Source organism: Hyla sarda, chromosome 4 (genome assembly GCF_029499605.1).
Source record: "Hyla sarda isolate aHylSar1 chromosome 4, aHylSar1.hap1, whole genome shotgun sequence".
NCBI lineage: Eukaryota > Metazoa > Chordata > Amphibia > Anura > Hylidae > Hyla > Hyla sarda.
Genome location: NC_079192.1, coordinates 211220599 through 211245867, shown reverse-complemented (window position 1 = coordinate 211245867; position 25269 = coordinate 211220599). Strand labels below are relative to the sequence as shown.

General features: G+C 40.8%; 1 protein-coding gene across 9 annotated transcripts in view; it reads right to left on the bottom strand.

Annotated features, from left to right (window-relative positions):
* The window catches only part of CACNA2D1 (calcium voltage-gated channel auxiliary subunit alpha2delta 1), a 716537-nt gene that overhangs the window by 349732 nt on the left and 341536 nt on the right, over positions 1–25269 (bottom strand). For all 9 annotated transcript variants that reach the window (XM_056573417.1, XM_056573418.1, XM_056573410.1 and 6 more), the window contains exon 5: positions 2420–2464. In XM_056573417.1, coding sequence (XP_056429392.1) covers positions 2420–2464 — 45 coding nt within the window. The remainder of the gene's footprint in view (positions 1–2419; positions 2465–25269) is intronic.

The window sequence follows — 25269 nt, the reverse complement described above, 5'->3', positions numbered from 1 at the left end:
CTTTTTATACAATGTAGATAATACCATTATAGGTATATTTGTAATATACATTGGTTAAAAAATATGTGTATTTTTGTCCCTGCAGCTATTGCCTGTGTGTCTCTATGAGGAGTCCAAATACAGGAAGTGAGGGTGGACAAGCTGAGCTCTGTACACCGAGAACAAGCAGGGTTCTGTACACTGGGGATCTGTGAAATGCCCCCGGCTCACACGAGGAGGATTGACAAGCCAGGAGCCTGCATAGAGCCCTGCCTTCACTTCCTGTATTTGGACTTCTCATAGAGACACACATGCAATAGCTGCAGAGACAGCATTTTGTCACCCAAAAATATACACATCTTTAAACCAATGTATATTACAAATATACATATAATGGTATTATCTACATTATATAAAAAGTTTTTGTTGATGACAGGTACCCTTTAATAAAATTTCCCCAAAAATATATATGAATCCCAAAATTGTCCCAAAATGAGTATTAAAGGAGTAGTGCAAAAAAAAAAAGCCCAAAGCAGGGGCCACCACGCCCCCTCCATATATCTTGGACATTCCACGATCTAAAACTTATCCTGCGGATAGGGGATACATTTTTTTTTTTTTTTTTTTGCATGAGACTACTCCTTTAAGGCCCAGAAGACAGGCTAGGGGAAGGAGTTAAAGAACACAAATGTCAATTATACAATTAATAAAAATACACACAACAACTAAGTGTAAAAATTGCGACTAAAAATTACTGTTACAAGGGAAATGAAAACATAACAGCTAAAGGACTACCGTATTTTCCGGTATATAAGACGACTTTTAAATCCGGTAAAATGTTCTCAAAAGTTGTGGGTCGTCTTATACGCTGGGTGCTGCAGTGCTACCTGAGATTAATTTCCCCTGACACATTCGGGACATCCCTGTGTCCCAAAAGATCTTTTCAGGACACAAGGATGTCCAGGTTACATTTCTGCGGCCCCGTGCTAACTTTAAAAATGCAGGGGCCTCCAGGAGGTAGCACACACAGGGACGTCACTGACATCCCGTGCGTGCACCCATAGAAACAGCAGAGCGGAGCAGCAAGGCCACACGCGCATGGTAAGTTACCAATGGCACGTCATCTTTGGTGCTCCGACCGCCACCCCTATAGGCATAGCAGTAGATCATGACCCCGGACTGGAGGAGGGTTAGTCAGAGCACTGAGGTAAGGCAGTACACAGGCATACAATCTCCAGCCATACACTGTGTATGGCTGAAGGCTATATGTCTATGGGGGGCCACTGCCTACCTAATGTTGGGGAACTACAACCAAATGTGAGGGGAACTACACTGCTAACCTAATGTGGGGGAACTACAACCTAATGTGGGGGAACTACCGTATACTGCCAACCTAATGTAGGGGAACTACAACCCAATGTGGGAGAACTCTACTGCCAACCTAATGTGGGACAAAAGACAAAAGGGAAAGCGCTCCTAGTGTGATAACGTTAAATCCAATATAATGTTTAGAAGCAAAACTGCTCACCGAAGTGAGTTGTACTACGACCAAGTACAACTATGGTGTAGGCTGTAGGAAATAGACCCTCGACGGGTGAAGTTAGGCAGCCGTTCCTGGCAACACAGGTAAAGCACTCACAAGAGGATCCCTCCAAGGAACAGCGCAGGAATCAAACCGGCACTCACAGACTTCAATTGCAAAATGTTCTTTATTTCCTGGCATGCAACGCGTTTCGCTGAATAACCAGCTTCATCAGGCATCAAATGAAGCTGATGAAGCTGGTTATCCAGTGAAACGCGTTGCATGCCGGGAAATAAAGAACATTTTGCAATTGAAGTCTGTGAGCGCCGGTTTGATTCCTGTGCTGTTCCTTGGAGGGATCCTCTTGTGAGTGCTTAACCTAATGTGGGGGAACTACAACCTAATGTGGGGGAACTATACTGCCAATCTAATGTAGGAGAACTATACTGCCAACCTAATGTGGGGGAACTACAACCTAATGTGGGGGAACTATACTTCCAACCTAACGTGGAGGGAACTATACTTCCAACCTAATGTGAGGGAACTATGCTGCCAACCTAATGTAGGGGAACAATACTGCCAACCTAATGTGGGGGAACTATGCTGACAATCTAATGTAGGGGGAACTATGCTGACAATCTAATGTAGGGGGAACTATGCTGACAACCTAATGTGGGGAAACTATGCTGACAACCTAATGTAGGGGGAACAATGATAAGGTACCGTACATCACGGTAGAGGGGTAATCTTATACGGAGAGTATATCCCAAACTCTATATTTTAACTGTAAAAGTTGGGGGATCATCTTATTCGCCCAGTCGTCTTATACGCTGGAAAATATGGCAATTTTTTTTTTTACACATCTGAAGCAACTGAGCATAACAATGTAGAGGCAAATTTGTGGAAATAATTACTTACATCCATTTGATCCTCCTTTGCATTGTAGTAAACTATATCATTAGCCTGTCAAAAACAGATAAAAAAGTTACATTGTAGACACACTATATAGTTTATATAATAATCCAACTTTTAACATATTTATTTTCAAACTTTCTTATATAACACCGAACATAAAGGACCATATAGCATTGTGCCATGGCCGTGTAGGAAAAGGTATCCGCTACCCAAAGGGGTCGGCACATGCCCTCAATTTATCTTTATATGAGAGAGCTGGAGACACACAAGTACAGAGCTCGGGTATCTCCTGAATATCTACAGAGATGAATGGAAATGTGCGAGGGGAGCCATAGTGCAGTACAGGAGATTGCGGGGGGGGGGGCAGCAGTCAGACCTCCCAAAATTCTTTGGATAGGGGATACATTTTCCTATACTGCAGTACTTTTGTAAGGTTTCATATTATCTTACAACATGATGTAACCATTAAAAATGTTATCCTTTTAACTCCATTTCAAGAAATACCCAAGCTGAACTGATATACTGTATGTAGGCCTGGGCCTGATGGTTAACTGTAGAATTGTTCAAAGGGAATCTGTCACACATTGCCCTAGCACTTTATAGGTGTGCTGCACAGCGTTCTGACACGGTGTTGAGGCGCTCCATATGATGCCATAATTTCTAAAGAAGAAAAAATATTTCCACAATACTTGCTTGGCATGATGAACATTCTTAACTGCATGGAATTTTATTTCAAATCTATCACTCAGGCTGTCAGTCAAGCCTGGCAAAGAGAGAGGATTCACTATAGTGACAGGATCTGTTCCACAGGAATGGCACATAGAAATGTGCCAATATTAAAAAAGGGACCCGAGAATAATAGATCTGTTAATTAAACCTGCATTGTATGTAAATTAAGAGATATGTCTTGTCAAACTAACCTAATCAGCTTTTATGAGGAGGTGAGCTTTAGACCCAACCGGGGTGAATCCCTGGATGTCGTATATCTTGATTTTTCCAAGGCATTTGATACAGTGTCATAAAAGGTTGGTGCACAAAATGAGAAGGATTGGGCTGGGGTAAAATGTGTGTAAGTTGGTAAGTAACTGGTTCAGGGATAGGAAACGGGGTGGTTATTAATGGTACATACACAGAATGAGTGACTGTTACTTGTGGAGTACCGCAGGGGTCCTTTTTGGGTCCTATTATTTGTTATGTATTTATTAATGACCTTGTAGAGGGATTATATAGTAAAGTATCAATCTCTGCAGATTATACTAAACGGTGTAAAGTGGTTAACATAATAAAGGACAGTGCACTGTTACAAATTGATCTGGGTACTTTGGACACTTGGGCTGAAAAGTGGCAGATGAGGTTCAGCACAGATAAATGTAAGGTTGTGCACATGGAAAGGAAAAATCCAGGCTGGGAATATGTTTGAAATGGTAAAACACTGTGAAGGACTGAGATGAAAAATGATTAAGGAGTTTTAGGAGTGTAGCAACCAGTGTAAGGCTACTGCTGCTAAAGCAAATAAATTAATGGGGTGCGTCAAAAAGGGCATAGGAGCACACAATAAGGAAATTTACCAAAAAAACAGGACTATAAAATCTCATTTACACTCAACTCTTCTTCTAAAGGAACCACTATCAAATAAACACCTTTATCTCCTAAATAGCACAATACATAGTATATAGATTATCTCTTAATGTTAACGTCCATTGTAATTTTTAGTCACTAAAATGATTATTACATCCAGTACAATTAACACTGGACTTTACACATTTAATGAAAAATAATACAAAAGTAAAATGCACTTATTACTGAAATCTCACAAGTGATAACATAAAGTATATATTCAAGAAAAAAAATGCACCCATCTGGAATACCTTTAATAAATAGGCTATCTATTGTATAATCTGATTATTTCTCTTTTTGTTCCTGGTTTTTAATTTAAAACTCTTTATTTTAGCAGAAATGGCTGGACACATTCTCAATGGGAGAGGAAAAATGGCACCATAATGGATCAGTGGCTTCATTCTATTCTTTCTATTCTTCTATTAAAGAGGTACTCCGGTGGAAAACTTTTTTTTTTTTTTTTTGGCTAATGCAGTGTCGGCAGGGCAACAGGACACCAAGGACTTTTTTACTGTATGCAATGCACAAGATGTATTACATTTTATGAGCATCAAGAGTCTGGAACAAAAAATTCTGCATTTAGCTGATAAAGAAGTACACATTTTTTGGACTGTCAAAACATTAAGATCCTATGAGGATTGCCATTACCATTGCCAAGGTCTAAGAAATTTCAAAGAGCCTTCAAAATTTTTAGAAGATGAGATGTTCCTTAAAGCATGGAAAGATCTGCATCTAAAATACTCTTGTGATATGCTTATTCTATTAAGGGAACAAAATGAAGTTGAATATTCCAAGATAACAGATGCTTTATGTAAAGCCAGATGAGAATTACAAACCAGACTGTCAGATTCACAATTTCAAAATTTTAATAAAAAAATTGATCAAAAACTTGCTGCCTTGCAGGCTAATATCAAAGAACAGAAACAAAACAAGTTTGTTCGAGACAAAACCGATCTCGAAACAGGAAAAAAAAAATTCAGGTTACTCTGCTGCTACAAAATACAATAAACAAAAATACAATCCGAAAAAATATATGGTAAAATCCGGAAAAAAATCGCTTCCCTACTGGTTCCAAACAAGATCCAAAATTTCAATTGCACCTAAAAAAAACTACTGAATCGGAATCCAGTAACTCAGATGAGCCAGGAAAATCAGAACTGACTAATATCAATATCAATGTGGGAGCTATAAGATCCGAACAGGACACAGCAATCCCTTTAGAAAACGCATCAGAATAGGCCCGGGAGGAAAAAAACAAAAGCGGAAAACGCAGTTACAAACGGAAAAAACAAGTAGCTTGGCAGAAATAGAATTTCTGTATCAAAATGGGAATGTTGCTTCGAATGTGGACTCTTTCCATAATCCAGCTATAATAAATCTTACACCTGTTGTTCTGAGCGACGCCGCTTGCTCAGTTCTAACCTGAGGACTGAACTTTTGACATTGTTCAATTTGAAATAGATCTCTTTAGGTCCATAAGAAAACTGAATATTAATTATTATTTTTTTTTTTGTGAATAAAGGGGCCAAATGGCATAAATGGGGTTTATGCCATTCAGTGAGGCAGATGAGACAGATGTACGATGCCTCTCTGATCTCACTGAACTGTTAGGTGGCAGCATTCATAACGTGAATTCCACACTTGAAAATGAAGAGGTGTTTTCAGGTGGGATAAAATCTAGATTTTGTCCCCCCATTACTCCAGGTAGTAACCTGTATGTCTTTTATTACAAAGTATTGGAAGATATGAGAGCTTTAAAATATCCTGTAGACATGAGTAATCTAAATTGGGAATAAAAAGCAGCCCTCATTTGGCTCATATCTTTAATAAATATTTTGCTTAAAAAAGCCGATAAAAGCGGTAATATTGCATTACTTACAGAAGTGTACTACCTACAAGAAGCAAAAAGACAACTTGATAACCCTGTAAATTATGAAAAATTTGCATCTAATCCCACTTGTAAAATCAAATCTAGATTACAAACTCTCCTCAGAGGAGCAGTTGAGAAAGGTATTCTCTCAAAAGAAACAGCTACTAAACTCATTCCTGCCTTTCCTAAATTCTCTTCATGGTATTTCTTCCTCAAGATACACAAAAGTTTGTGTCCGGGATGGGCTCCATAAATGAGTGCATCTCAAAATATATTGATTTCTTGCTCAGACCGTTATTAAAGAACGTTCTCACTCTGGTTAAGGATACAAAGAATTTTTGTGTATGCTTGCCAGTCAAGAATGGGAGGAAGGGTGTATATTGGCCTCTATAGATATAGAGTCCTTATACACCAATATCCCCCAAAATCTAGGAGTAAGATGTATTCGTGACTTCTTAGAGAGATCTAACACAAGTTCAGCTGTGGTGGACTTCATCTGTGAAGCGCTGACTCTGATTCTTACTAATAACGCTTTTATTTTTGATAAAGTGTGGTACAGACGGACCTCCAGAGTGGCCATGGGCACTCCGGTGGCCTGTACTTTTGCCAATTTATTTGTAGCATGTTTTGAAAAAGATTTTGTATTTTCAACTTCCAATCCCTTTTTACATTTCATTAAAGAGTACACTCATTTGGTAGACGATATTTTTATTGTTTGGTCGGGGTCGGAGTCAGATTTTGTAGATTTCTTCCATCAGATCTCATTGAACAATATGAACTTAAATTTCACGTACAATACTAGCACGTCACATTTGGAATTTTTGGACGATTTGGTATCAGTGGGCAATGATGGGTTGGTAACTACTGGGAACAGGAAACCAACTGCGGGTAATTCGCTCCTCCCGGAGCATGTAAAATCGGCTATACCTTACGGACAGATGCTGAGACTTAAAAGAATTAACAGTACTGATTCCGGTTTTAAACAACAAGCTGTGGAGTTGAAGGACTTGAAGTTAGGGGTTACCCACAGAAGGTTTTGGATAGTGCCTTTAATCGGGCACTTTAACAAAATAGAAATTCACTTCTAAAAAAATATTCTAAAAAATCAAACAAGAATTTTGTTAATAAAGATCCACAATCTGAAAGGTTCACATTTTCATTTAAATATAGTCCTATGACCACCACTACAAACACAATAATTCAAAAACACAGATTTTTAAATTAAAAACGACCCGGCTCTATCTAATATAGCTATTCAAAATGCTAGCATACAGAAGAGTAAAAAAAAATTAAGAGATACACTTGCATGCAGTAAATTTATTTCCTCTCACAACAAAGAAAAAACATAAAAATTGGTTGGCTGTAAAAGGCAACCATAAATGTGGAGCCTGTAAATGGTGCTCTTCTTTGTTGTGCAACAAATCCATTACAATTGGCAGTATTTGCATACAATGAAAAGATTTTATTTGTTGCAAAAAAAAAATTGTGGTGTATGGTCTAAAGTGTGTGTGCGGATGATTTCATATCGGAAGCACTACACGTCCGATGCATACAAGATTCTGTGAGCATCTCTATTCAATACGCACTAAAAAAAAAGGCTCACCTCGAGTTATAGATCATATATGGGAAGTTCACAAAAGTGATCCCTCGGCTTTGCATTTTTTCGGGATCAAGAGAGTGTATAGCCAAGATGGAACAGATAGACGAAATGCCCTCCTTCAAACTGAGGCGTGCTGGATTATGCGCACAGATGCTCAAGGAAAACTAGGTTTAAATGATAAACTAGATTTAAGTATATTTGTTTAAGTACTATAATGCATTGCATATAATTATTTTCCAGGTTATTGTGTGATTTTAATTGGTTTTTATTTCACATGTTTGCTGTATTGGTTTGGTGACGCTACAAGTTTGTAGTTCCCATCCCCGATTGGGTCACGCAGGTATTTTACCGGTGGCTATATATGGGGGCGTGTATGGTCTGACGAAGTACGGAAGTACGACACAGCTGTTACCTGCACGCTGAGGTCATTGGCGTTCCTGTTTGTTCACCTGTCTGACAACGCCACTCTGTTCGTATAAATAAAGAATATACTAAAGCTCCTACCTGGATGAATGCCGTCCACTATTCTATATCTCGTCTATTTTAGATTTGTAAATTACTTCTATTACATTTTTTTACCCTTCCAGTACTTTTTAGCAGCTGTATACTACAGAGGAAATTCTTTTCTTTTTGAATTTATATTTTGTCTTGTCCAGAGTGCTCTCTACTGACACCTGATGCCCATATCAGGAACTGTCAAGAGCAGAAGAAAATCCCCATTGCTAACCTATGCTGCTCTGGATAGTTCCTGACATGGACAGAGGTGTCAGCAGAGAGCACTGTGGACAAGGGAAAAATAAATTCAAAAAGAAAATAATTTCCTCCGTAGCATACAGCTGCTAAAAAGTACTGGAAGGGAAAAGATTTTGTAATAGAATCATTTACAAATCTGTTTAACTTTCTGGCACCAGTTCATTTAAAAAAAAAAAAACGTTTTCCACCGCAGTACCCCTTTAAGTACAAATACCTTTCTCACTATAACTGACTCCTAGCATTGCCATGGCACAATACATTTAAATATATACAGTAAGTTATGTGTTTTAATAAAATCACCTTCTTGTGTTATATCATATATTTACTTTAAAAGCATTTTTATTTTAGCACTTTGTTTTTCTCCTTTGTCACTATATCTATCTGTCTATATCTATCTATACCAACAAACAAAAAAAAATCCAATGTAGCACTGAGAGTATGAAAAAAGTGAAAAAAGTTTTAATCCATCAAAAAAAATGTGTACAACAGCAATATGTCAGCTCACTCCTGAGTCTTGTTCAAGCTAACATTACAGACATGTGATGTTAGCTTTAAAAATAAAAAATAAAAAGACTCAGGAGTGAGTCCAAATGTTACTGCTGTACACATTTGTTTGATAGATTAAAACTTTTTTCACTTTTTCACTCTGGAGTGCTGCATTGGATTTTTACTTGTTGGTATCTAAGAGAGAATTATTGAGACCTGGTCTCTGCCCTCTGCTTGCACCCAGACTTAATTCCTTAACTGGGCACTCTCATTAAAAATTTTTTTGCTATTGCACTCCTTATGATAAATAAAAAAATCTTTTTAATGTATTTTGTTTAAAAAAAAAAGACATTTTCTATCTTTTATTTGTGTTTAAAAAAGCTGCCACTAGGTATCTCCCTACTTGTCGAGAGCACATTTCCCCCCCCCCATCTTTTGCACAGGCTTTGGACTTCTGCTGGCCTGGCAGAAGTCCAAAAGCAGGAAATGCAGTCTGGACTGTTAAGGGGTGTGTGCAGCCTTAGCCACTCAGAGCTCATCTCACACACTGAACTGCTGTTGGCTGTGTGCAGCAGAGAGGGAGGAAGTTTTCTCCTGTATGGCTTCAGATTATGTCATGCCTGCTGGGTCACACCCCTTCCCAGCATGTAAATCTGACTGAGCAGAAAATACAGAGCAATATCAAGGTAGAAAACTAACAAATAATACAAATAAAGGTAGGGGGTGGCTATCATGATGGGGCAGTGAATGGGAGGATTGTGAAATTTAACAAGATCATAAGAGGTACTCTTTAAGGACTTCTTTAGGACTTCTTCTGAAACCAAGCATTGATGGACTTTGATGCAGGATTGGGATAATTGTCCTATTGGAAGGTCCAACGACCAATAAGCTTCAGCTTCCTCTTCAGAGGCCCGATGTTGCCTCCTAGGATTTCTTGACACTTGATTGAAACCGTTTTTTTCCTCTCCACTGCAGATTTCCAGGGTCAAAGAAAAGGAAAGCAGTCCCATAGCATCACTCAGCTACTGCCATGCTTCATTGTAGGCATGGTGTTTTTGTGTTTTTTTCAGTGTATGCTGTTTTCCTTCTCAAGACATATCATTAATCCACCGGCCCAAAAAGTTACAGTTTTGTTTTTGATTACCCCCCACCCCCCCCGGAATCTGGTGGCAGCTGGTGATAACCTACTCTTTCTTCTATATTCAAGCAGTTTAGACAGTGTTTCTTTACCTCAAGCTGGTAAACTAAGCTTCCCACTGTATTTCTAGGAATATTCAGAGGCAAAGGCAAGATGGCCGACCCCCCCTCCTAGGGGCAGATGGTATTAACGCCTGGGATAACCTCCTGGCCTAAGCATGGGGCAAATAATGACTCCAATGCCAAGTTACGGAACAACAGCAGCTTTACTGAGGTAGACAGGTGTAATAGTCTTGACAGCTCAGTTAGTTCCAAGAAGGTGACCAGTGCCTTCAGAAACTCTCGGGCTCGCTGGGTTATAGTGGATTTGGACAATTTGCTGCAGGCCCACGCTGACTGTATACAGAATGATCTTGACTGACTAGACTGACTTCATACCATATGTAGCTAACCAGGTTTTGATGTTCACCAGTGGGGTAATGGATTAGTGGAAGCGTGGCTGCGTGGTAGGCCTTGGGCCTCCTCATGACACCAGACACTCTCAGGACTTGACTTCACTGTACTCAGTACTCAAGAGACTGAACTAGCAACTCCCAAAGTTTATATGGAGGAGACTCTGGAGAGGTCCCACAGGTCACTCTATAAGTCATGTGATCACTAGTACCTTCCTTGTTTACAATACATGGCAACAGTATTTAAAGGTACATAACAATAGATAGACATTACAGATAACACAGGCACTTAGTACTGTTTATAGAACATAGAAGAAAGGGAGGTCCAGGGGTCACTGAAATAGAGTTCACCTGACAGGGCAGCAATGGTACAGGGGTGCAACTCCTGTACTGGGCCACCACAAGATTACACATGATTTAGTCATTTAACAGTATGCCGCATGCTACCAACTAAAACACAGAATACTGACCCTAAAAACTATGTGGTATGAATGTGTTTTTTTGTTTTATGTTTTTAGTACAATATTTTAACATTTGAATTTTTAGAACAAACCACATAGTCTAAATTTGCAGACTTAAGTCAGGAGTAAGATGTGAGAATGGTTAAAACACATATTTAAGAATACAAATTGCTTTAGTGTTTAAAACTAATGAAAAAATGATAAACAGAACCAAAACGGTGTCACATTTTTCACTTATGCACATTTAACCAATTTATTAGACAACACTGCATTTATGTGTTCTACATTCACTGTCTACACACAGCATAGGGATAACATTCACTAGCATTAATAGCCGAGCTTCTATAATTCTTGTCATTTTACATTTGGAGGTGACAAGCAATAGCCCGAAGCGTGCCTTCACACTCACAAATCAAGCCATGTAAATATTGCTACCCACAGTGAAAAAGTGCTAATTTCAACTGAAAATATATCATTAAAATTAAATTTTAATGGGATGTGAATGGTTTATAGCATTCTTTTTTATGGTGAAAAGTGTTCATGAATATTTGAAAAGAATATTTAAACTAATATGAATCTCCTGCACGGAAAGAACATTATGGCAGTGTGATAGATATAAATACTTTTAGTATGATACCAGTGTAAGAAGCATGGGAATGTATTTTTTGCCTAAAATCAAATAAAAACATTGGGACTAGTTACCATTTCCAATGCTACTAGTGCAAATATATATCTTTTTTATTCTGTGTATTGAATAATTCACATTTTATTTAGATGCTTATACATAGTACTTGAGCTATCTTTTCCAGTATGGAGTGGTTAGTACCTACTAAAAGTGGTCCAAAGAAGGACAAACAGTAAGCCAGAGGCACAGTCATGGGTAACCAAGGCTCACCGATACACTAAATGTGGTACTGCCCTAGGTCCCTGAGGTTTATTCTCTGAGGGTTCATAATTTGTGAAAAAGGATAGCCTGAAGGGTTTTACTCTTCAATGTTAATGAATGTACTTTATGACCATAGCGCATGTGCATTCCCATACATCATGTAAGATGTTGGTGAGGAGATTTTGGCATTCAAGGCATTTATTGATTCTATCAGAGAAAGAGGTAGAGGGGAGAATTTTAACCTCTTAATGACCAGGTGTTTTTCCGTTTTTGCACTTACATTTTTTTCCTCATTACCTTTAAGACATCATAACTCTTTCAATTTTGCACCTAAAAATCCACATGATGGCTTATTTTTTGCACCACCAATTCTACTTTGTAATGACATCAGTCATTTTATCCAAAAATCTACGATGAAACGGAAAAAAATTATAATTGTGCGACAAAATTGAAGAAAAAAAAACAATTTTGTAAATTTTGGGGGCTTCCGTTTCGACGCAGTCCATTTTTTCAGTAAAAATGGCACTTTATCTATATTCTGCAGGTCCATATGATTAAAATGATACCCTACTTAAATAGGTTTGATTTTGTCATACTTCTGAAAAAATCATAACTACATGCAGGAAAATGTATATGTTTAAAATTGTCATCTTCTGACCCCTATAACCTTTTAATTTTTCGCGTACGGGGCGGTATGAGGGCTCATTTCTTGTTCCATGGTCTGAAGTTTTAAGCGGTACCATTTTTTTATTGATCGGACTTTTTGATCACTTTTTATTCATGATATAAAAAATGACCAAAAATACGCCATTTTGGACTTTGGAATTTTTTTGCACATACGCCATTGACCGTGCAGTTTAATTAATTATATATTTTTATAATTTGGACATTTCTGCATGCAGCAATACCTAATATGTTTATTTTTATTTACACAGTTTTTTTTTTTTTATGGGAAAATGGGGGTGAGTCAAACTTTTATTAGGGAAGGGGTTAAATGATCTTTATTAACTTTTTTTCCACTTTTTTTTTGCAATGTTATAGCCCCCATAGGGGACTATAACACTGCATACACTGATCTTTTACATTGATCAATGGTTTCTCACAGGAAACCATTGATCGATGATTCTGCCGCTTGACTGCTCATGCCTGGATCTCAGACAATGAGCAATCATTCGGCGATCGGACACCAGGAGGCAGGTAAGGGGACCCTCCTTCGTGTCCTATAGCTGTTCGGGACGCCACAATTTCACGAGGCGGTCCCAAACAGCCCCCTGAGATAGCCGGGGGTAGTTAAATTTCACTTTAGACACAGCGATCAACTTTGAATGCCGCGTCTAAAGGGTTAATAGCGTGCAGCACCGCGATCAGTGCCTTGCCCTATTAGCCACGGGTCCCGGACGTTGTTAGAGGCCAGGCCCGACCAACTATGGATTCGGGGCCACGCCCTGGCCCCGTGTTAAAGAAAGTGAAAGGACCCAGGACGTACAGGTACGCCCTTGGTCTTTAACAGGTTAAAACCATATAGAGCTGCATAAGGTAACTTTTAAATGAGCGTTAAAGGATTAATTATTTTAACATGTTTAACCCCTTCATGACACAGCCCATTTTCACCTTCAGGAACTGGGCATTTTTTGAAAATCTGACCACTGTCACTTTAAACATTAATAACTCTGGAATGCTTTTACTTATCATTCTGATTCAGAGATTGTTTTTTCATGACATATTCTACTTTATGTTATTGGTAAAATTTCACTGATATTTGCATCCTTTCTTGGTAAAAAATCTTGAAATTTCATGAAAATTTTGAAAATGTAGCATTTTTCTAACTTTGAAAGTCTCTGCTTGAAAGGAAAATGGATATTCCAAATAAATTACATATTGATTCACATATACAATATGTCTACTTTGTGTTTGCATAAAAAATTGACAATTTTTTACTTTTGGAAGACACCAGAGGGCTTCAAAGTTCCGCAGCAATTTTCCAATTTTTCTCAATATTTTCAAAATCGTAATTTTTCAGGGCCCAGTTCAGGTTGGAAGTGGATTTTAAGGGTCTTCATATTAGAAACACCCCATAAATGACCCCATTATAAAAACTGCAACCCCCAAAGTATTCAAAATGACATTCAGTAAGTGTTTTAACCCTTTAGGTGTTTCACAGGAATAGCAACAAAGTGAAGGAGAAAATTCTAAATCTTCATTTTTTACACTCACATTTTCTTGTAGACCCAATTTTTGAATTTTTACAAGGGGTAAAAGGAGAGAAATCACCCTAAAATTTGTAACCCACTTTCTCTCGAGTAAGGAAATACCTCATATGCGTATGTAAAGTGTTCAGCGGGCGCAGTAGAGGGCTCAGAAGGGAAGGAGCGACAATGGGACTTTGGAGAGTGAGTTTTTCTGAAAGGGTTTTTGGGGGGCATGTCCCATTTAGGAAGCCCCTATGGTGCCAGAACAGTGGACCCCCACACATTTGACCCCATTTTGGAAACTATACCCCTCATGGAATTTAATAAGGGGTGCAGTGAGCATTTTCACCCCACTGGCGTTTGACAGATATTTGAAACATTGGACTGTGCAAATGAAAAATTTTATTTTTCATTTTCACAGCCCACTGTTCCAAAAATCTGTCATACACCAGTGAGGTGTAAATGCTCACTGCACCCCTTATTACATTCCGTGAGGGGTGTAGTTTCCAAAATGGGGTCACATGTAGGTATTTATTGTTTTGCGTTTGTCAGAACCGCTATAACAATCAGCCACCCCTGTGCAAATCGCCTCAAATGTACATGGTGCAATCTCCCTTCTGGGCCTTGTTGTGCGCCCCCAGAGCACTTTGCGCCCACATATGAGGTATCTCCGTACTCGGGAGAAATTGCATTACAAATTTAGAGGGTTTTTCCCTTTTACCTCTTGTGAAAATGAAAAGTATAGGGCAACACCAGCATGTCAGTGTAAAAAATTATTTTTTTTACACTAACATGCTGGTGTAGACCCCAACTTCACCTTTTCATAAGGGGTTAAAGAAGAAAAAGCCCCCCAAAATTTGTAAGGCAATTTCTCCCGAGTACGGCGATACCCCATATGTGTCCCAAAACTGTTGCCCTGAAATACGACAGGGCTCCAAAGTGAGAGAGCACCATGCACATTTGAGGCCTGAATTAGGGATTTGCATAGGGGTGGACATAGGGGTATTCTATGCCAATGATTCCCAAACAGGGTGCCTCCAGCTGTTGCAAAACTCCCAGCATGCCTGGACAGTCAATGGCTGTCCGGCAATACTGGGAGTTATTATTTTGCAACAGCTGGAGGCTCCGTTTTGGAAACAGTAGCGTACCAGACATTTTTCATTTTTTGGGGGGAGGGGGGGCTGTGTAGGGGTATGTGTATATGTAGTGTTTTTTACTTTTTATTTTAGGTTAGTGTTAGTGTTAGTGTAGTGTAGTGTTTTTAGGGTACAGCCACATGGGCAGAGGTTCACAGCAAGTTTGCCGCTGGAAGTTTGAGCTGCAGCGCAAAATTTGCGCCATCTCAAACTTGCAGCACTCACTGTAAACCTCTGCCCATGTGAGTGTACCCTGTACATTCACATTGGGGGGAGGGGGCAAACATCCAGCTGTTGCAAACTCCGAGCATGCCCTTTGGCTGTCCGTGCATGCTGGGAGTTGTAGTTTTGCAACAGCTGGAGGAACACTGGTTTGGAAACACTAAGTTAAGTAATAAACTTTCAAGTGTTTTGCAACCAAACTTAGTGTTTCCAAACCAGTGTGCCTCCAGCTGTTGCAAAACTACAACTCCCAGCATGCATGGTCTGTCAGTGCATGCGGGGAGTTATAGTTTTGCAACAATTGCAACAGCTGGAGGCACTGAGGTAGGAAACGGACAATGTTTCCCAACTAGTGTGCCTCCAGTTGTTGCAAAACTACAACTCCCAGCATGCCCAGACTGCCCAGGCATGCTGGAAGTTGTAGTTCGGCAATATCTGAAGGATCAGATGTTGCCGAACTACAACTTCCAGCATGCTTGGGCAGTCTGGGCATGCTGGGAGTTGTAGTTTTGCAACATCTGGAGGTCCACAGTTTGGAGACCACTGTATAATGGTCTCCAATCTGTGCTCTTCCAGATGTTAGAGAACTACAACTCCCAGCATGCCTGGACAGACTGAGCATGCTGGGAGTTGTAGTTTTGCAACATCTGGAAGAGCACAGATTGGAGACCATTATACAGTGGTCTCCAAACTGTGGACCTCCAGATGTTGCAAAACTACAACTCCCAGCATGCCCAGAAAGCCAAAGGCTGTCTGGGCATGCTGGGGGTTGCAGTTTTGAAACTCCCAGAGGCAGCAGTGAGATCGCTTTACGGCGATCTCACTGCTGCCAATGAAGATGCCGCCCTGCTGCTGCAAACTCACCGCCGGGACGCACCACTGCTGGGACAGCCTGGAGGACGACGCCCGCGCCGGGACCGCTCGGGACACCGCATGGCCGGGTAAGTGACGCCGGGGGACGGGTCAGGGACACTTAGCAGAGCGGTGTGTGTCCCGATCCCCGTGATCGGGACTCACACACTGCGCTGCTAAGTATTCTGATAGCGAAACGCTGCTATCAGCTAGTCAGATTTGACCAGCTGATAGCAGCGATCGCTGGGGGGGGGGGGATGAAACCCCCCGTGGTCGCATGGTAAGATGGCTGGCTATCAGTGATGCCACCATCTTTCCAGGCGCTGTGGGATGCCGTGAGTAGAGGCAAAAATGTTCATGACGTACCTGTATGTCATGGGTCGGGAACACCTTGCCACTCATGACGTACAGGTATGTCATAGGTCGGGAAGTGGTTAAGAACCACAACCCCCCTGCTATTATGCTCTCCAAAATATTCTAGTCCTGGGTAAAAAGGAAAATAGTCTTAGGGTTGATCTTTAAAAAATTCTCCTTCCCAATAATATCATCAGTTAGTTTTCTTAATCTAGAGGTGCAAAAAGCACAAATCCGATTCACAAAAAAGGCATGGGATGGGGGCAAACATAAATGTGTAAGGCTTTCTGTGAGTGTAAACTATTTGAATCTATTCCGGTTAATAAGGTCCCCCAAAGTACATATACTGTATCTATGTCTCTCCAAAACAGGATGAAATTCCGGATTGGCCAAAAATGGCATAAATTCAGACAAAAGAAATAGCATCTTAAAGTTTTACAAAGAAGGCACTGTTCATAAAACCCTTCCATATCATGTGTATTGCCAAAATCAGTGGACTGCAACTCAAAATCAGAAGAAAGGTGAAAAAAAAGGCACAAATAAACCCTGCTTGCGCCTTTTTTGCGCCTTTTGTAGAGCCTTAAACAGTCTAAAGACAATGATAAATGTCAGGCTATGTTTTGACCTGTACCAAAACATTAGAATTCTTTGCCACAAACTTCTAAACATTCCAGAACAATCTCTACACAGTGGCAGGCTGCATTATTCCACTGAAGGATTCCATTAACATAAGAGGATACAGTTATCATCTAGCCATTAATGCCAGGATCTAAAATTTTCCAGCAGAACATGGCCCCGAGCATTAAACTGCCTCCTGTATTGCCTTCTTTCCATAATGCATCCTAGTGCCCTCTCTTTCTAGAAAAGCAACATACACATTTTTCCCTCTGCTGTTTGATCATATTGCCCATTTTCTTAAGTTTTGTTAGTCATTATTCATGTCTATGTGCCAAACAGCAAAATTGCTATTTGCAGCGTTACTATAAAAATAAGAGCTTACAGTTTACATGATTTCATCTCCTAACCATATTACATGCCAGAGACATTTTTCCAGTAGCATTGCATAAGTCTACAAAGTCAGGCTGCAGTAAAGGAAATTTTATTATTCCCAAACTGCAGTTTACTGTCCAAGATGCTAGTATCCAAGATCCATGAGAATTGAGGTCACTGAGATATCCTTGATAGGCTTTTAATATGATCAAATAATGTCTTTAAAAATAGCTTTAGAGCAATGTGTAGTGATTCATATTACTTTTTTATACTTTATATTTTGATAGTCTTCATAGTTTAAATATTATAATGTCTTTAGGCAAGACAACAATAAAGGCTGAATTTAACACACACACACACATATATATATATATATATATATATATATATATATATATATATATATTCAGCGTCATTAAAAATGATGACAATTTGTTATTAAGAACTTGGTCTTGGGGGGCTTCAATACTTTGATATGGGCTATGCAACCCAACTGGGGACATTGGTTTAGAAAGCTTAGGACATACTCAGAGATCAGAGTCAACCAACATACTAAAGGAAGTTTGAGCCAAATTACTTACTCCGACACCTGATTCTAATACCTGACCCTGATATGTGGCATCTAGCACTTATCTCTAACTTATCTGGTTGAACTTGATGGACATATGTCTTTTTTCGACCGAACTATGTAACTATGTAATCCCTACAGTTGACATCATGTGACTCTTACACCTGGCTCTGACTCCTGAAGATGATACCTGTGATACCTTATGCCAATGTCTGAATTTGACCACTGAAAATAGCATGTGACATTAGCCCTTGACCCCTTACACGTGACTCTTACATCTGACAAATGATGAAAGTCAGAGTTGAGTGTCAGACATCATTTTAGTGACACTTGACTCTCTTCATTAAGCCTATAGAGGTGAATATGTGAATGGAGCAGCAGCCTGCATGTTTGACCATTGCTCCAGTCAACCCTATTCTTGAGATTAGAGGGGTCCCAGTGGTCGGACCGCCACTGATAAGATATAGAGCACATATCTTATAGTAAAATTTCAAATTGTGGCTTTTGGAAAGATGAAAAAAAAATGTATATGCTGCTGAATTAAACAGAGATTCACTAAAGATTCACAGTTAGTCCACTAAGGGATGTGTGACAGTACCAGAGAGAAAATAGAAATCACAGGGGGGTACACACTTAAAATATAACTTTTAATCAGACACGTTCTAAAAGCATAGGCCCCACAACAAAATTGAGCCAGTATGGTAATTGGACACCAGATCTGTGATATGCAATACACACCGTGTATGGATGAGGTGTGTATTGTATAGAGGGATAGGGTCTAGAAGAGCAGGGTACACAATTATTTGGTCACCCTAGTAATCCCTGTCGGGGAGATGTGGTGAGGTCTACCCCTGCTCCCACAGGGACCGTCGGAGCACTCGCCCTAGAAAGGGCGACCCCTGCCCCGATCTACCCCTTGGACTACACCCTAGAAATCCCTATTAGTAAATAATAGCCCTTGTTCTGGTGTACCCGACGCGTTTCAACCACATCGGTGGGTTCATCAGGGGTTAACCAGGCAAGATACAGTACAAGGATAAATATTATCAATAATTAAACTAATTACAAAAATAGAAAGATGTAAATGGTAGGGAAAAAGCGGAACCGTGAGCGCACATGTAGCTGGAGCACCTATGCGGTTTATGCAGTAATGGTGCTAACACTTTTGCTTATGTTAACCTGGTGACAATGTTGCCCTCAGGTGGCTACTCACGGTTACCAACGCTGCCGCAGTGGCGGTATCCCTAGGTGCACTGCCACAGTGGTGGGCAGTGCCTTCAGCCGATCGGTGTCCTGGCTTGCCTGCCGCGGACACCCATGCTGTATTTATGTGTGTCTGAAGCGAAAATCGCGCGCGCACACTAGCCGCCGCGCGTCACTTCCGGTCATGACGTCTAACTTCCGGTGACGCGTCTCTGGGCGCTGAGCATCGCTCGTTGCTAGGCAGCGCTCAGGATGAGAGCGCAGCGCTGTCAGCAACTAGTAGAAACAAGGTATTAAGCCGGAAATAACGGACAAATGGACCTTATATACAAGGTGCGGAGTGACGGATAACTCATATTGCGAATAGAGTCGTGAATGAGTAACTGAGTGAGAGGACCTCAGTACCTCCATATGTATGTGCAGAATGTCGTGGGACAACCGCATCATTAGGAGGGGTAAGGATGGTTGCTACATGTGATGACATGGGGGGGGGGGGGATTTGAAAAGAGCAGATAATTTGGAATGAGAAATAATAAATCAATAAAAGTGGAAACATATTGGAGATGTGTAACTGAGGTATAGACCTCACAGATTATTCCAAAAAGCAGGCATAACTCAAGGCCTCATTTAATCCACCAGGAGACTGTGTCTGTAGGGAGAAAATCCACCGGGTTTCCTTTTGGAGGATCAATCTATCCCAGTCTCCTCCTCTGGTGGGAGGTCTAACAAGTTCTATCCCCACAAATCTCAGGTTTTGGGCGTCCCCGTCATGTTGGCCATTGATGTGCCGAGCTAGTGGCTTGTCGGCCAAATTAATGATGTCTCTCAAGTGCTCGCCAACTCTTCTCCTAAACTCCCTGATTGTCTTGCCAACATATTCCATACCACAAGTACAGGTGGCTTTGTAAACAATCCCCTTACTCCGGCAGTTGATAAAGTCACGTATGGAATAAATCTGCCCAGTATTGGTGCTAGAGAATGTTTTAGTCACTTCAATATGTTTGCAAGCAATGCATCCGCTACAACGGAAGCACCCTTTGATCTGCCTATTCAACCAAGTGCCTTGTGCCTGAGGTGGCACATAGTGGCTATTCACAAGCCTGTCTCTCAGACTACGGCCCTTTCTGAAAGAAATCTGAGGATGAAATCCCAAAACTTCCTTCAGGTCAGGGTCCATCCTCAAAATCTCCCAGTGTTTGCTGAGAATGCATCTAACATCTTGTGCTCCCCCATCATAGGTAGCCACCAATCTAATGAGATTATCTGAGTTCAAATCCCGGGGTTTGGGTACAAGCAGACTAGCTCTGTCTACCTTCCTTGTTTCTTGGTATGCTTTTCGTAGAACCCAATCCGGGTAACCTCTGGCCTGAAAGCGCTGCCTCAAATCAGCAGCTTGGCTCATGAACTCAGATTGGGATGAACAATTCCTCTTCATCCTCAAATATTGCCCCTTAGGGATGCCTCGTTTTAATGGTACCGGGTGAAAACTACGCCATTCCAACAAAGAGTTGGTCGCAGTGGCCTTACGGTATACAGTAGTTTGTAAAGTACCCCTGGCGTCCTTCTTAATGAGGACATCAAGAAAGGGTAACTCGTTGTGTGCCAGTTCAAAGGTGAATTTGAGGCCTACTGCGTTGTTGTTAAGGGCGTCTACAAAGAGTGTAAAGTCATCACGGGTACCATTCCATATGACGAAGATGTCGTCAATGTACCGTGCCCATAGCCCAACCTGCTCCGTAAATTGCACCAGTTGTTCACCAAAAACTAGCACCTCCTCCCACCAGCCCAGATAGAGATTCGCATAAGTGGGGGCACAGGGGCTCCCCATTGCGGTCCCTCTGAGCTGGTGGAAGGTGCGTCTGTCAAATAAAAAGTAATTCCTGGTGAGGGTGAAACGGAGCAAGTCTATAACAAATTGGCTATGGGCACGGTATTGGCAACCTCTACTACGTAGAAAATATTCTACCGCCGCTATTCCCAGGTCATGGGGAATGCACGAATATAAAGACTCCACATCTATGCTGGCTAACCATGTATTCTCCTCCAGGGTCAGACCATCTAACTTTTTTAATAGATCTGTAGTGTCTCGGGTATATGAGGGCAATGCCATCACAAAGGTTTTCAGTATGGCATCAACGTACACACCAGCATTCTGCGAGAGATTGCCCACGCCCGATACTATGGGTCTGCCCTTGAGGGGTATGGTGCCTTTATGTATTTTTGGCAAGGAGTAGAACGTTGCCACCCTAGGATGGCGAGGTACCAGAAAATCAGCTTCTTCTTCGCTCACTAGATCTGCATCCTTGGCTATCTGTACAATCTCAGCTAGTTCCGTACGGTACTGTACGGTGGGGTCCTCCCTTAAAATCTCATAACAATCTTCCTTCAAGAGGAGTTCCAGACACATCTGACGGTATTTTAGATGGTCCATAATCACAATGTTGCCCCCCTTATCGGAGGGCTTGATTACTAGGGGCTTGTCTTTTTCCAATTTCAGCAGTGCCTGCATCTCGTCATGGGTAAAGTTTGCATTACCGATTGATCTGACCTGATCTAAGTCATTTAAGACCAGGTTCATAAAAACATCGATACAGGACATATCACCCGTAGGTGGCATCTTTTTACTCTTATTTTTCATCTGAGTGAAGGGACCTGATCCACTGGGTTGGTCTCCTTCGCTCATTAGGTCAACCAGTATTTCTGCACCCCTGAGGACGTCCCTAGGCAAATCAAGTTCCTGGGCACGACGTCTCTCACAGTTTGCATAGAATTTCTTCCAATGCAATTTCCTGGTGAACAGGTGTAGATCCTTCACCCAGTTGAATTTATTAAATGCCGAGGTGGGTACAAAGCCCAGGCCCTTGCTAAGAATGCACATTTCAGATTCAGAGAGTTGATATGCAGATAAGTTAATAATTTGTAGGGCAGAGTTCAATTGTTTCTGTTCCTTAGTGGGTAGAACGTGTCCTGAGGGGGTCTCTCTAAAAAAGGACCTTGTTCGGGTGGAGCCCCACCCCTGCCTCCTCTCTTAGGACCTCTTCCTCCTCTCTTCCCACGGCCTCGACCTCTCCCCTTATTCCTAGATGGTTGGTCTCTATCAGAGTCAGAAAAATCTGTCTCTGTAGAGGAACCTTCAACCGTTGGTTCACCAGTGCCGCCTTTGGGGAGAAACACATATACTTTGTTGTCTTTAAAGTCCTGTAAGTCACGGACAAACTGTCGGTGTTTTCTCTCCTTCAGGTGGTACTGGAACCTTTCAATGGTGTTTTTTAACAATAACTCCTTGGCTGGAAACTCAGCCTCAGATGTAAAACCTTGAGTAATCTGAATATGTGACTTCAGTCTCTCTTCCAAGGAGTTGTGATTGATCTTCTCCTCCTCGAGGAGTATCTGCATAAATCTCAGGGAGCTCTGAGTGGCTTCTTTCTCCCACTTACTGATTAGGTTTGGGCTTCTATACCTTGCTGCTGGGGTTAAGTTAATCCGCAAACCTCTAGGTACGATTTGATGTTTGAGGTAGTTCTCCAGGCTCTGAATCTCCCACCAAGAGGTGATATGTTCTTTATAGAGCCTGGTGAGTTCCCTGAATGCGGATTTGAATGAAGGAGTATATTGTTTTTGAACAAAAATTTTGTCCGAAAAAACCTCCGATACCTCGGTAGCCCAAATGTCTGTATTAAGACCTGCCGCTAGAAATCCAGCCATACCAAAAAATTGAATTCTTTAAACCAATGATTCACAGTTAGTCCACTAAGGGATGTGTGAATATTCCACAGTCATAATCGTGGACCTCCTTCCTTTCAGCTTCTTATAAGCTGATTGCTGATTGGGCTGCTCGTGGCGAATCGGCTCCGTTGTTGGGAGCATGCGCAGTTCGTCCTCGGTCAGAGGGTCATCTGCTGTTTTCAGCTTCGGGACTGACGCGCTGGGGTATTGTTAACATTAACCTTGCCAGAGGGGAGTCCCTGTGTACTTGACAGCTCCCGAAGGTTTGCTAGGCGCTCTCTGGCAGATGACCCTCCCGACCAAGGACAAATTGCGAATGCGCCCAACAACGGAGCCGATTCGCCGCGAGCAGCCCAATCAGCAATCAGCTTATAAGAAGCTGAAAGGAAGGAGGTCCGCGATTATGACGGTGGAATATTCATCAGAGCGGGAGGCGGGCACGTACGGAGCGTGGGACAGGGTGACATAGCGATGGAAAGATGGCGGCGGCTGAAAAAAAAAACAGTGGTTGAAAAAAGCCAGCAAACTAATGAAGTAACCAGCTTCCGGGTTTGAAAATAAGGTCAAAAATAACCCAACTACAGTAGCGTTACCAGGAGGAAACAAAGGGGTAATAACATATAGCCACAGTACTACCTAACTGCCCCAAGAAGGTTAAAGCAGTGGAGAACCCCTTTAAAAAGGCAGTGATATTAATTTTAAATAATATACATGTGTACATGAGTCCTAAAGGGGTATTCCGGTGAAACATTTTTTTTTAAATCAACTGGAGTCAGAACGTCAAACAGATTTGTAAATGACTTTGATTTAAAAATTTTAATCCATCCAGTACTTATCTTTTTTAATTTCTTTTTTGTCTGACCACAGTGCTCTCTTCTGAAACCGGTGTTCATGTCAGGAACTGTCCAGAGCAGGAGCAAATCCCCATAGCAAACCTCTTATGCTCTTTACAGTACCTGACATGGACAGAGGTGTCAGCAGAGAGCACTGTGTCAGACAAAAAATAAATGAACTTCCTGTGGAGCATACAGCAGCTGATAAGTACTGGTAGGGTTAAGATTTTCAAATAGAAGTAATTTACAAATCTGTTTAAAGGGATACTCCGGTGAAAAACTTTTTTTTTTTTTTAATCAACTGGTGCCAGAAAGTTAAACAGATTTGTAAATTACTTCAATTAAAAATATTAATCCTTCCTGTACTTATTAGCTGCTGAATACTACAGTGGAAATTCTTTTCCCTTTGAAACACAGAGCTGTCTGCTGAGATCATGAGCACAGTGCTCTATGCTGACATCTCTGTCCATTTTAGGAAGTGTCCAGAGTAAAAGGAAATCCCCATAGCAAACATATGCTGTTCTGGACAGTTCCTAAAATGGACAGAGATGTCAGCAGAGAGCACTGTGCTCATGATGTCAGCAGACAGCTCTGTGTTTCAAACGGAAAAGAATTTCCGATGTAGCATTCAGCAGCTAATAAGTACAGGAAGGATTAAGATTTTTTAATAGAAGTAATTTACAAATCTGTTTAACTTTCTGGCACCAGTTGATTAAAAAAAAAAAAAACATTTTTCACCGGAGTACCCCTTTAACTTTCTAGCACCAATTGATTTAAAAAAAAAAAATAGTTTTCCACTGGAGTACCCCTTTAATATGATGGTATGATACAGAAATAGGTTTTCTAACTTTCCATTTCAGAGCAATCAAATGCTTTATCCAGTGTAATTGTAACATATCTGTTTGGGGAAATCAAAGCAATTACTTCATGAATACTCTTTCTTTTTTCTTTTCACAGAGGAATATGTGAGTGACAGCTCTGTCACAGGTCCCTGAGCCGCATCCAAAAATGAAACACATAATAAACCTGACTGCATGCTAATAATTTTTGAAGCTTGATGATATTAATTTACTATCAAGAAAAAAATAGACAAATGATAGATTTCTGCCAATGAAAACAAGCCAAACATTGGCTGTCCAGTACCATCATTATGCCTCTCATGGACAAACAAGCCTAATTCTAAACAACATAATGAAATACATATAAGCCAAAAGCCCTGTAAGGTTGTAATAGCTGTCTTAAAGTAATTTGCATTATTTATAGCATTTAAAAATAAATTTCATTTTCACGCCACCCTCCTGGTGCTGCTGGTAGCATGCTCTAGAAAGAAAGCTGACAATAGTAATTTCCCTGCAGAAGGCATCTTCTCAGCTATACTGCCATGCTACTACGTCAGCAACCAGGACAGAAAACTATTATTCTTAGTTGTCCTGCAGTAAATAGAGGATCTCTATGCAAAGAACTGGGATATGGCAAGTGGATATGTCCAGCAGGACTGAACCCATTATGTCGACATGC